At 34.0% G+C, this 14,735-nt stretch overlaps 1 protein-coding gene across 15 annotated transcripts in view; it reads right to left on the reverse strand.

Moving 5' to 3' along the window:
* The window catches only part of CNTLN (centlein), a 331,587-nt gene that overhangs the window by 18,037 nt on the left and 298,815 nt on the right, over nt 1-14,735 (reverse strand). For all 15 annotated transcript variants that reach the window (XM_081499257.1, XM_081499287.1, XM_081499348.1 and 12 more), the window contains 3 exons: nt 14,551-14,677; nt 11,796-11,933; nt 11,037-11,222 (listed from right to left, as the gene is read on the reverse strand). In XM_081499257.1, coding sequence (XP_081355383.1) covers nt 11,037-11,222; nt 11,796-11,933; nt 14,551-14,677 — 451 coding nt within the window. The remainder of the gene's footprint in view (nt 1-11,036; nt 11,223-11,795; nt 11,934-14,550; nt 14,678-14,735) is intronic.

Here is a 14,735-nt window from a genome sequence, read left to right on the forward strand (position 1 = left end):
AGTTTCACTTTTGTGTAATCTTCCAAAAATATTTGGAAGGTATTTTCTCTTTCCATGTTCTTCAGTAGTTTTAATGAATCTGTCTGCTCTTTACTGACATTGTAGCATTCGCCTGAATTTGGCATAGTATTTATTGTACAGAAAGATATCTTTTTGGCAATTTATTTTAATTTTCCATTTTTTCTAGAGGGACTTTTGGTACATTATAATTTTCCTAGAAATTTGTACTTTTCAGGAAGTAGAATATATAAAGAAATTCTACTTTTCAGCATTAATTCAGATTTTCTTTGTGGTGTGTCACGGGTGGGAATGCCTGAAAACATACATGCTCTGAGATGGAGATTTATGTGGGAGAGGGTACTTAGGAGCAATACCTACGGAGCCTCGGAGCTGAGACAGCCTTTCAGAGTTGTCTCATCTTTATTTTTCCCCCCTCATATATGACATGAACGTTTTTCTTGGCTATTATTTTTTTGAGTCCAGAAACTTTACTAGACCACAGAATATATATAGGGTATGACATGTTAGATCAAATTTTCCATGGTTCATGTTATGTTCTTGGAAGTCTTTATTTCTGAAAATTATTTTTGGATTATAGCTTCAACATTTGTTCTGTTCCATCATTCCTTTTCTTCTTTGAAGATTCCAATTATACATATGTTGAATCTCTGTAACTCGCTTCATAAACCCTTTTTTCCCCAATATTTTTTTTTAAATTGAAGCCTAGTTAGAATGAAATAGTGTACATTTTGAGTGTTTAGTTCAATGAGCTTTGATAGCTGTATACTTCCATGTTGTTTTTGTTATCATAAATATGTGTTGAATTTTGCCAAATGATTTTTAGGGAGTATTTGATTATATTGATTTTGCTTTTTTTTAGAACTGTTGAATCAACCTTTCAGTGAAACCCTCTGGATCTGGAGACAGTACATGTGTTTGTGTGTGAAGGCTTTAGGTTTTAAAAAAATCCTATTTCTTTAACTAGTGAAGAGCTACTCATATTTTCATTTCAATCTCTTATTAGTTTTTGTGATGAAAAAAGTCAATTCCTAATAATTCTGGCCATTTTCCTTGGTAGTTCAGTAGGGACTCAGGACAGTTTAGAAGTTACACTGAGTCAATCAGAGGAAAGAGCAAAGGGTTTGGCTGATGTCCACACTCTTGTAGACAATGCTCAACCTTGGGTCCTCAGTGTGCAGACGTGGTGGGGATGGGGCCCTTCCTCTCTTTTGGAGTACACTCTGTCACACATTCAGCTTGCTGGCCTAGGCAGACCTCTCTCTGCTGGAAACTTGGCCACAGTACACACCAAATATTTATACTTAAGTCTTTGCCATGGAATAAAGGAGGCTCTGGGGCTGTGTTCATTCTACAAGTTGTCTGTATCTCAGTTTTACCCCCAAAATCCTGAAGCTATCTAAAACGTGATGCTAGTGGTATATGATTGTGAAGCCACTACATGACAGGTAAGAGGAACTTTTTTGAAAAGTTGTCCATTTCACCTAAATTGTCAAATTTATTGTTATAAACTCATTTATATAATTTCCTTGTTACCTATGTTTTAGTATCTGTAGTGATATCCCATCTTTTATTCCTAATATTGGTAATTTGTATTTTTAACCATTTTCTTCTTTATTCTTGGATTTTGTATCAATGTAAAATAGATATCTGTGGGTTGTTTGAGGTATATAGCTAAGCTTATATTGTTTTCTAAATTGAAAGCAATTTTTTCAAGGCCATTATTGACTACTTTCCCTTACACTGATTTGAAATGAAAAATCCCAACTTTATGCTGAGATGGTCTTGTTTTTGTAACTCTTTCTGTTCCAATGCTCTATGCATCTGTTCCTGCACTTAATCATGCCATTTTATTTATACAGCTTTATAGCATGTTTTGATGTTTGCCAGGAAAAATTTTCCTCTCTCCTTCCCATTCTTCTCCTTCTTCAGCCATCTTCATCCTCTTTCTTTCAGTTATATTTCTGGAACCAGTTTGTATCTTGGACAGCACTGACATGTAGATGAGATATGGAATGAATTCTCACATTTAACAATACTATTTCTTCACATTCAGAAAAACAGTATATCTCTCCATTTATTTAGTTGTGTTTTATGTCATTCAGTGTTTTATAGCTCACTTTATAGGTTTCCTGCATTTCTTGAAAGGTTTATTCCTGGGTATTTAATACTTTGTTTTTATCATTGTAAATACAAATTTAAAAATAGTACTCTAAATATACTATTATTTGTAAAGTCTACTTTATCTTATATGCTAACTTTGTTCTGAAATTGTTGCTGAATTATCTGTTTAATAGTTTATTATTGGATTCTCTTGAATTTCCTAGGTCCATAAACATGTCATTGACAATCATAGTTCAGTTGTACATGTTCAGTTTATTTTGGGAAAGGAGCTGTTTTACAGTTTATGGATTTTTTTTTTATCTTTATAAAAGCAATTTTAAAATTTACTTTGAGTTTTTTGGGTTTTTTCCCCTAGCATTTTGAGTTGAAAGTTAAATTTTGGCTGAATTTTGAAGGTTTTGGTATTTCATTATAGTTCACTTTGAAATAGTTCATAAACTCACTTTTTATTTTTTCCTTAACCCAAAAATCACATAGATGGGTTTGGAATTTCTAAGTGGACAGAAACATTTGGCCGATTATTTGCTAAAATCATAGTCACATTATACTCTACTCAGGGTACATTGCCTAAATGATTTTTGCTTTTTTGAACTTGAACTTTGTAGATCTAGATGTAAGTAATTTCTGTGAATGTTCCACATGGGTTTGAAAAGAAAGGAGCCTTGCTTACATTTTATCTATTTGGATTGTTTACTTCTGAGTATAATACAGATTAAATATACTAGAAAACAGTAAATATCTTTGTGGATTCTTTGATTTCCATTTGTAGTTTCACCAAATTTTGCTTAATGTTGCCAGGTACATAAAAATTCATGAATTTTATATCTTCTTTGCAAATTATGCATTTTTATCAATATAAAATTGCTTGTTTTATCCTTATTAATGTTTTTTTTCTTTAATTTGTCTCAAAATAATATTGCTGTATCTTCTTTTTGTTAGCATTTAGCTGGAATATATTCAATTGCATGCTGGTAAACAAGCTCTTGCAGGGGAAGGGTATGACTTGTAATGTTTGCCAGTTTCTATGGTGTTAGGTACCTGCACATGATTGATATCAAGCAACCAACATGAATGAGATGCTGGGAAGAGATAAGCAAAATTGATTCTCACAAGCTAAATGCAGGATATCATAATGTTACTCTTAATTTTTTTTTGGCTTTTGGTATCATGTTTTAGGTGCATCTTTTTCATAATCTCATAGTTTGTTTTTTTTGTTTTTTTAAATATATTTCAACTTCATTACATATACTGTGATTATTGGTATGTTTGGATCATCCTATCCTTTTTATTTACCATGCTTAACTGTCCCTCTCCTTTATTTTATCTTTCCTTCCTCCCATTCTTCTTCCTGGTTTGTATTGAATTGATGGAGATTTTAATATTTTTTAAAATTTTCTCTAATTCTTTGAAAATTAAATGCTTGATTCCTATTCTTGTGGTCACCTTTAAAACTCCTGAACATATATTTAATATTATTTAAGTAAACTTGATTAATATAATATAGTAAAATCAATATTATATTTTGAATCAATATCTAGAGTTTCTCATCCTCTGTATGTTCTACTAGAGCAAAAAAGAAACATCCCTTACAACCACCCCATCACAACTTCTGGTACTATAATCACTAACATCAAGCTATTTAAATTTAATTGTAGGTTTTATAGGAGTCTTTGTTTTCCATTGTTTCTTATATTCTAGAGATTGACAAGAGTCCCATCTAGGTAGAAAGACCTGAAGAAGTGAAGAGATAAGCTATTTTATCAATAATATACAGAGCAAAGAGCAAAGACTTTGAGGAAAAAAAACATGGCTTGCAGTATTCAAAGAACAGCAACAAAGTCAGTATGGTTAAAGAGGGATAAATGAGGTGACATGTAGTAAAAAGTCTTGGAAGTAACAACAAGATTAATCATGGACATCTCATAGGGAAGTGAAGACACATATTAGTTTTTAGCAATGTTGCCATTAGCTGGCTGAAAGCAACATAGGTATATTTGGGGAAAATGTCTGTATTATTAAAAAATGTTATGTTATTTAGTTGAAATATACTTCATGATACTCAAATATTCTTCTTCCCTTCCAAACTATACCTTTCAGATACATAGTAGAGTCTCACTCCACTAAGTTCATTAAAATGTTTTACTTTCCACCCTTATATCCAGGTTAAGATTTTGTTTTCATATTATCACACTTGCCTTTTGTTTCTATACTGGTGCTCTGCCTGTTTTCAGCTCATGGTGTTACTTCCATCTGGATTGTATTTTTACTTCCCTTCCATCCATTACAAAATTGCTTTCTCTTACCAGTTTAAAATCTGGTAAAATCTCAGCTCTTCTCTAAGCATTTCCAAATTGTGCCAAATTCTTTAAATACTCCAATGTTAAAAACATTAGAAGCTTAAAAATGTTTTACTCTATTTGCATCAGTTGAACAATGGTCCTTGACTATCACTTATTGTCAAGGTAAGTAAAAACACCATACCATACAAAATAAGCATTCAACAAATATTAAATGAATTTATAAAAATTTATGTCAGCCTTCTTAAACTTCTTGAAATATCATGAACTAGGAATTATCTCAATATGTGATTATATTTTCAAAATAAGAGTACTTTCTTGGATGTATATCCCAACTTAAAGTCACTATATTTTTCAATATTTTAATATGATTTATTGTAAGCAGTCAGCAATAGTGTTAGAGTGAAACAAGCTATTTCATTCCAGTCTTATTAGATCTAGCTTTCCAGTCTTTATTAAGGAGTCTTGATCTGTGTTACCTAACCATAAAACTTTTTGAGTTTCACTGAATCATAATGAACTGATTAGATTTTCAGTAAGATTAGATTATTGTGATGAAGGTTATCATTGGCTGTTCAAGTACTATGGAGTCACCCCCACCAATCATAGTTTCTTGGAGAAATAATGTCTTTTTAACAGCTTAAATAGTTTTATTAAGATATAATTTACATATTTTAAAGTTCACTCAATGTATTTTTATTAAAAACTTTTCTTTAAAAATGCTATAATTTACCCTTCTTATATAATGATAGGACCAAAAGAGTTAATTCAAATTGGATTTTAAAAATCATAATTAAAAAGTCACATCACCAAAATGGTACCAGCCTCCATCCCCCCACAAATATCAACAATTAGACATTCACAAACTAAAACAGCTCTGGAAGGGCTCAGGAGTCCACTTAAGAAATTTCAGCAACACCGAGGAGCATAAAAACAAATAACTCCATACAAAGAAAAGGAGAGACAGCTTCATTGTGCCTGCATCATCCTATCCCCCAGGGCAGCACTGCTCACTGCCAATGGAGAACTCCAGGGTTCAAAGGAGCTCCCTCAATGGGAAAGGAAGAATGAGGTGAGCAACCAATTTCCCAAGTTTTTCACATCACAGCATGAAAGATCACTTCAGCTTCACCCTACCCAGAGACTGACAAAGTCAACACATACAGGGACAGGCTGGAACAACAAAGAACAGCTGGGGCTCCCAATATCAGCTACACAGCAGGAGCAGCTGTGGATCACAGTAACCTACTCTGTGTAGGATCCCAACAGCTTTCACCACTGAAGAAACCAATGCCTAGGATGGCTGCCATGGACCTCCTGCAGATTTCACCACCGTACTTCCCCCCACAGGTATATACCTTCACAAATGCCACCTGACAGTCCCTCCCTGACCCTAACTGGACCCTGCAATCTGCACTGGAAGCCAGCTTAGCCTTTGCACCTGCACAAGTGCAAGATGCCAGCCTAGACCCCTGCAGTGATACATAGATGTGCATGCATTTTGAGCTAACCTCTTCAACTGTGGACCTCTTGCCAATGGTCTGCCACTGGCCTCTAATGATCTGTGAGTGCCTGTGGTGAAACTCTATGGCCACAAGACTGCATGTCAACCGCCAAGGCCCCCACGGGTGTGTGTGGGCCCAGACCTGGCCCTGTCTCCTCTCACTGGCTTGCACTGCTGGGTTCAGCTGCAGTGAGCCCCTCCACCTGAGCACCTGTACACCAACACCCAACTCCTGTCACTGGCCTCCACTGTTATGTGGGACCATTAAGCAAAACAAACGAACAAACAAAACTCAAAAAAATCTAACTTTGTAATTCAAGGAACTAGAAAAAGAACAAAGTAAACCCAAAGTTAGTAGAGGAAGGTAATAACAAATAGCAGAGTGGAAATAAATAGAGACAAAAAGAGAACAGAAAAGATCAGTGAAACTAAGAGCTAGTTTTTAAAAGAGACAAACTAAATGGATAAATTTCTATCTACACTTACCAAGAAAAAGAGATTACTCAAATTAAGAAAATTAATCTAGAGGGGTGGCATGGGGAGGAAGACGGGAGGAAGGTTCAAAAGGGAGGGGATATATGTATACCTATGGCTGATTCATGTTGAGGTTTGACAGAAAACAACAAAATTCTGTAAAGCAATTATCATTCAATTAAAAAAATAAATAAATTAAAAAAAAGAAAATTAGAAATGAAAGAGAAGATATTACAACTGACATTACAGAAATACAAAGAATCATAAGAGGATACTATGAACAATTATATGCCAACAAATTGGACAACCTAGAAGAAATGGATAAATTCCTAGAATATACAATCTACCAAGACTGAATCACAAAGTAACAGAAAATTTGAACAGATCAAAGAGTAAGGAGATTGAATCAGCAATCAAACACTTTCCAATAAAGAAAAGCCCATGACCTGATGGCTTCACTGGTTAATTCTACCTAAGACAAAATAATGTCAATTCTTCTAAAGCTCTTCCAAAGAATGTAAAAGGAAAGAACACTTTCAAACTCACTTTAAGAGGTCAGCATTAACCTGATACCAAAGACAGATAAGGACACTACAAGAAAAGAAACCTATAGGCCAATACCTCTGATGAATGTAACAACACATTAAAAGGATCATACACCATGGTCAATTGGGATTTATCCCTGGAATGCAAGAATAAGTCAACATACACAAATCAATAAATGTAATATAGTACATTAAAAGAATGAAGATAAAAATCATACAATCATCTCAATAAATGCAGAAAAAGTACCGGACAAAATTTAACATTCTTTCATGATAAACTCCCCACAAACTGAGTATAGCAGGAACAAACTGTACATAACAAAAGCCATATAATACAAAACCAAACTAACATCACACTCAACAATGAAAAGCTGAAAGCTTTCCATCTAAGATCAGAAACAAGAGAAAGGTGCCCACCCTCACCACTCCTATTCAACACAGAACTGAAGTCCTAGCTGGAGCAATTAGGCAGTAAAAAGAAATAAAAAGCATCCAAATCAGAAAGAAAGAAGTAACACTGTCTCTTTTTGCTCATGACATGATCTTTTATATAGAAAATCCCAAGAACTCCATCAAAAAAAGCTGTTAAAATTAATCAACAAATTCAGTAAAGTTGTAGGATACAAAGTCATGGATAAAAATTAATTTATTGTATCTCTATACACTAATAATAAAACATGTGAAAATGGAATAAAACAATCCCACTTACAGTAGCACCCAACAATAAAATTTTAGGGATAAATTTAACTAAGGAAGTGAAAGATCTACACACCCAAAACTCTAAGACACTGATGAAAGAAACTAAAGAAGACATAAATAAATGAAATGATATCCTGTACTTACTGATTGAAAGAGTGGATATTCTTAAAATGTTAATTCTACCCAAAGACATCTAGAGGTTCAATAAGACCTCTATCAGAGTTCCAAGGCCATTTTTTCAGAAAAATAGAAAAAAATCCCCTAAATTCGGATGAAACTACAAAAGACTGACTAGCCAAAGCAATCTTAGGAAAGCACAAAGCTGGAGGCATCATACTTCCTAACTTCATATATAACTCATACAACTCGATAACAAAAAACAAAACATCCAATTTAGAAATGGAAATAGAATCTGAACATATATTTTCCCAAAGAACACATACAATGGCCAGCACGTTCATGAAAAGGTGCTCAACCTCACTGATCATCAGAGAAATGCAAATCAAAACCACAAGGTATCAGCTCACACCTGTTGGAATGGCTATTATCAAATAGACAAGAGAGAACAAATGCTGGCAAGATGTTGAGAAAAGGGAAACACTGTACACTGTGGGTCAGACTGTAAATTGGTATAGCCACTATAGAAAACAGTGTAGAGGTTCCACGAAAAATTAAAAATAACAACTACCAGCAATCCAACTTCTGAGTACATATGGAAAGGAAATAAAAACAGAATCTCAAAGAGACACATGCACTCTCATGGTCACTGCAGCATTATTTGCATTAATCAAGACATGGAAACAACTTGTGTCCATCAATATATTAATGAGTAAGGAAAATGTAGTAAATATATGTGTGTGTGTGTGTGTGTGTGTGTGTGTGTGTGTGGTTAAACACACACACAATGGAATATGATGACTCAGCCATAAAAAGAAGGAAATCCAGACATTTCTGACAACATGGATAGCCCCTGAGAGTACTATGCTAAGTGAAATAAATCAGACAAAAAAAATACAAATATCAGATGATACCGCTTATATATATGGAATTTTAAAAAGGCAAACTCAGAAATAGAGAGTAGAAAAGTGGTTGCCAGGGGCTGAGGGGAGGAGGAAATGAGATGTTGGTCAAATGGTACAAACTTCCAGTCATAAGAAGAATAAGTTCCAGGGATTTAATGTATAGCATAGTGATTATAGTTAACAATACTCAACTGTATATTTGGAATTTGCTATGACTAGATTTTAAACGTCCTTCCCATAACAATAGCAATAAAATGGCAATTATGTGAGGTTAAGGATGTGTTAACTAACCTATTGTAGTAAACTTTTCATAATATATACATGTATCAAGTCATCATATTGTATATCTTAATCTTATAAAATGTTATATGTCATATCTAAATAAAGCTGAAAAAAAGAATAGAAAAATCATAATTAAGAGTAGATCAGTACCAAAGTGTTAACAACTGTACACATGTACACCCATGGTGGATTCATGTCAATGTATGGCAAAACAAATACAATATTGTAAAGTTAAAAAATAGATAAATAAACTAATTTAAAAAATAAAAATAAAATTATAATGCTTCACAAATATTCTTACTAAAGAATCAAGAAATTTATATGCCCTAATCATCTTACTAAATCTTAACAAGCAAGTACACATTGATAATTAAATGATTTAAGCTTCCAGATAAATGTTGTTCTTTGGCTGGTATTTATTTATCAGCTAACAAAAGCCACCGAGAAGATGGAATTGACCATATGATTCTCACATATAAGCATGTTAACAAGCCTATTATCATGCCTCAATCAAACTGAGCAAATACTTCTAGAAATTTCCCTCGTGTGTTTTATTCAGTTATTAGGAGAATTCAAAGCCTCAGCTCTGCCACATACATACAGCCCAGATGCTCAAAGCACTTGATTTTACTCCAGGGTAAAATTCCATATTCAAGATTAGATCTAGAACAGATGGCCACCCCACCTCTGCTATAATCTGGTTGTGCCCTATGCATAAATGAAAAAAAACTAAAGGGAACACAGATTCCACAGCAGGGCCAGAACAAACATTACTACTATTAATACTAATAATAATATTTATTAAGTACTTTTGTGTACCTGATACCCTATTAAGTTCTGCACAGAATGAGTCCCATTGATCATAAGGTTCCATGTAGGAACTATGTACATTCTTTAACTATGCTCATTAGGAGTGTGCATAGCTCTTGCCTTCACAGAGGTTTCAATCTGAGCAGTGATTAGGTGTTCAGTACTATTCTTGAAGCAGATATAAAGTCAATTTCTCAAGAATTTAGCGAGCTCTATTATGTGCCAGTTGTTTTTGTTGTTTTGTCGCTAAGTCATGTCTGACTCTTTGTGACCCAGTGAACTGTGGCCCAACAGGCCCTAGTCCTGTTTCCATGGGATTTCCCAGGCAAGAATACTGGAGGGGGTTGTCATTTCCTTCTCCAGGGGATCACCCTGACTCAGGTTCAAATTCACATCTCCAGCAAAAGAGATGGCATAATGGCAACAGACCTGTTTGCTAGCTACAATACAAGGCAGAATAAAAGGCACTAAATAGGGGTGTAAACAACTCATAGTGGCATTAAAAAGAGTGGAGCAATCCCCAGGTTCCCAGGCCTCAGTGCCTTTTATTTCTGAAACCAGACTGTTCCTCCTACATTTTCCCAGATTATTTAAGGGAGGAATACTGGCTGACCAGGTGGGGGCATAAGTACAGACCAGAGGTCTAAAAACTCCTTGTAAAGACTTTGAAACTGGTATTCTCCCTTCCCCCACCACCCTTAGCTTTGGTGGTTCCTCGTACAGCCAATGCCTAAGCCTTTCTGGGATTCTTCAGCGGTCAGATAATTTCTAGATGGTACACTCTTTGTAGATACTCTAGTTTGTCTTCCTTTTGTCCTGCCAGATCATTTACCATTCCTTTACCCATTCCATGCCTGATAGGTTATGGGGTCAGGGTGCAATGTCTCTCAAAGTCAATGATCATGGACCAAGCTTCTGGTTGTTCTTGCTTGGATGATTTTTAAAAGGAAGTGGAATGGAAATAACTCAATTCTTTGGTCTTAAAACCTGTCTTGTTTATGTGATTACCACAATTTCATAACTAAATTGACCCTGGAAAAATAATATTAAGAACATAGTGGGCATTTTTAAACTCAAGCTATGAAAATGAATCTTTCATAGAGAAAATTTGAAATAGTGTGGTGGGTAGGGTACGGGAAGATGCTTTGTGGTCTGGGTAAGCAGGAAGGAACTTCAAGAACACCCCAGATCATCTGAAATAGGCCACTGCCCACTGTGCCTGAAGTAAAGCACCAGTTAGTAAAGTGCAAAGAATTCAAACCTTCACAAATATGGTGAACTCTTCTACTTTCTCACTGGCTAGTAGCAATTTCTTCTGTGCACCTTCTAGGGCCTGCTCACTTTGCATTGCTAATCCTTGAAGATGCTTAGATGCTGCTGTTTCAATCTCTGCCATGGCAGATTCAGTCTCGTTTATTTTTGATAGTAGGAAAGTAAGCTTGAGATCCTGCAAAAGACCAGTAATCATAGAATAAAAATATATTTCTTAAACAGATTTGGAAGTTAGACATGTAAGATAAAGAAAGGGTTTCATTACTCTCTTTATATCCTGTATTTATTTTCATTTGATTAAAGCTTTATTTTCAATGACTATCTTGAGCAGATATTATCACATATTTATCATCGAAATCAATTTATTCTTTTAAAAATTATAAATCATTAAAGACATGGGAGGGATTTTGGACTAAAAGATTTCATATATCAAATGGAAGTATTTAATTAGTTTGTAAGTTTAGGTGGACCTAAAACTTTATATCTACTTATATAAATACCAGTTCTTAACAACAGTTTTCATTTATTATAAATTATCAAGATAAACAAAATCTGTTTCTCTAATACAGCATTACCTTTAATAGTAAACAAATTCTTAGTGTTTTATGTAGAGATATAAATGTTCTTTGCAGTTATCTGAAACATTTAAGTAACTCACAGTAGTTTTGGGGAGAAAAAAACAACAACTTTAAAAATAAAAAAGAGATTGTTACAGTCCACCTCTAATCTAAAATGTCCTAAACCATACCTTTTTTTCTAACTCCTCTTTAGTTTGCTGATACATCTCTTCATACTGAGACTTCTCTTTTACAGCAACACTAAGTCTTTGCTTTAGTGAATCAATTGATACTTTCTTGTTGGAACACTCCTCAGTTAATGTCTTCACCTACAATAAATGCACAAAGGTAGAGATGTATGGAGACAATAACATGGAAACTTACATTACCATATGTAACATAGATAGCCAATAGGAATTTGCTGTGTGGCTCAGGAAACTCAAACAGGGGCTCTGTATCAACCTAGAGGGGCAGGATGGGGAGGGATCTGGGAGGGAGGTTCAAAAGGGAGGGGATATATATATGTATACCTATGGCTGATTCATGTTAAGGTTGAGGTTTGCCAGAAAACAACCAAATTCTGTACAGCAATTATCCTTCAATTAAAAAATAAATAAATTTTTTTAAAAAGCACAAAGGTAAATATTATTGGTAAAGGCAGTCTAGTTCTACACTGTATTTGTTTTAACAGAAACCAAATGAATGCATGAATAAGTCATTTCATTTATTTTCTCATAAGTGATATCAAATTCAAGTATAAGATTTGTGTAACTCATACAGCACTGCGAGTACTAACTAACCATACTGAAGTCAGTAGTGAGTGAGACTAACAATACTTAAGTCAATAACACCCAAAAACTGCGCAAAAATGCATGAATATTGCTATGTGTAGACTCCTACCTAATAATACAAGGTTATTTTTAACTATGCTTCCTTTAATTATTAACCTGAACTTTCTTAAGCAGGAGATGGTTGGTTTTGATTCTTTAATAAGCCAAGTCATAGAAAACTTTAATTTGTAATCTCTAATATACCATGTACTTTTTAGGATAAAATTAAATAAGTAATACAACATATTTATTGTGCATTTCAAAGAACAGCAGAAGACTCCAAAAGAGACATACCAATAGCTAATAAATATATGAAAAGACTCTCAGCATGACTCATTATTAGAGAAATGTAAATCAAAATTACAATGAGATATCACCTCACACTGGTCAGAATGGCCATTATCAAAAAATTCAGAAACAGTAAGTGCTGGAGAGGGTGTGGAGAGAAGGGAACCCTCTTTCACTGTCGTTGGGAATATAAACTGATACAGTCACTATGGAAGACAGTATGGAGATTCCTTAAAAGACTAGGAATAAACTCCCATATGACCCAGCAATACCACTTCTAGGCACACACACTGAGGAAACCAAAACTGAAAAAGATCCATATACCCCAATGTTTATTGCAGCACTATTTACAATAGCTAGGATATGGAAGCAATCTAGATGTCCACTGACAGATGAACGGATAAAGAAGCTGTGGTAATGTATACAATGGCCATAAAAAGAAATGCATTTGAGTAAGTTATAATAAGGTGGATGAACCTAAAGCCCATTATACAGAGTGAAGTTAAGTGAGAAACAGAAAAACAAATAGTATATTAACATATGTATATGAAATCTAGAAAGATGGTACTGATGAACCTGTTTGCAGGGCAGCAATGGAGATGCAGACATAGAGAACAGACTTATGGACATGGGCCAGGAGGAGGAAGGAGAGAGTGGGATGAATGGAGAGAGTTGCATGGAAGCATATACACTACCATATGTAAAACAGATAGCCAGTGGAAATTTGCTGTATGACTCAGGGAACTCAAACTGGGGCTCTGTAACAACCTAGAGGGGTGAGAAAGGGTGGGAGCTGGGAGGGAGGTTCAAGAGGGAGTGGACACATGCACACCTGTGGCTAATTCATGTTCAGGCACAGCAGAAACCAAACCAATATTGTAAAGCAATTATCCTTTAATTAAAAATAAATACATTTTTTAAAAAATGCTAAAAAATAGCAGAAGAAAACATTTTTTCAGTTTAATAATATTAAAGATAAATGACTTCTTATATAAACATTGTACTTCAAATGATTATTGAAGTTAAAATGAACAAAACTTTAAAGATAGCATTGAAAAAAAACTATATGAAGTAATTATAATTTGTGTGGGTATGTGGAGGAGAAAGAAAATCTGTACACATGTTCTTGCTCATGTAAAATTTTCTCTCTTCCATTTGAGCATTACTTACATTTTTATCTCCAACAAGGAAAATAAGGGAGATGTTCTCTCTGGAATGGGTGACATTTCGTGAATGCCAAAGCACAAGCTGCTTTATGATTTGTGTAAATAGCAGCTTTTAAAAATTTTTAAACAAAAAATATCTCTTAGTCAGCAAACTGCTGATTTTACTTTGGGGTCAGATAGTGTACAACTATTTTAAATATGACTCTTTTCTTAAGTACACTGAATTAAACGTGTACAAAGAAATACTTTAAAACAATTGTGGTGAGTACACTTTTTGAAGAACTGATAGTTATTAGCATATTTTTTCATTTAAAACACATGCTTAATTCTATCATTATAAATAGTAGTTTTAAAGAAAATGCTGAATATAATAGAATTTTGAATCTCAGAAATATTAAAGATTTTTTAAAATTAAACTTAACTTCTCATGGTATATTTACAACATAAAAAGAATGAATGGCTATATTATGTGTGAGATTTTGTCTTGAATCTTAAAACAAGAAATGTACTTTCGGAGCAAATGATGTATTTATGTAACAACACAGGTATATTTTATGAATATTTACTACACGTTTTGTTACTACTGAATATTGAAGTTAAGAAAGTAAATACAAAGGGAAGTGATCTTTTTTTTTAGTGTCAGTGAACATAAAAATTGATACCTTTTTTTCAAGATTTTCTAGCATTTCATTAATACTCTCACTACTTTCCAAATTTACTTTCTGTCGAAATTTCAAGTCCTCTATCAAATGTCTTTTCATGGTTATATCTCTCTCCATTCGAGACATCCTTGAAAGGGAAAAAGAGGCATTTTATCAAGAGTGATAGAAAATATTTCAATAGTGAT

Source organism: Giraffa tippelskirchi, chromosome 1, assembly GCF_054371585.1.
Source record: "Giraffa tippelskirchi isolate mGirTip1 chromosome 1, T2T-mGirTip1v1.2.pri, whole genome shotgun sequence".
NCBI classification, from domain to species: Eukaryota; Metazoa; Chordata; class Mammalia; order Artiodactyla; family Giraffidae; genus Giraffa; species Giraffa tippelskirchi.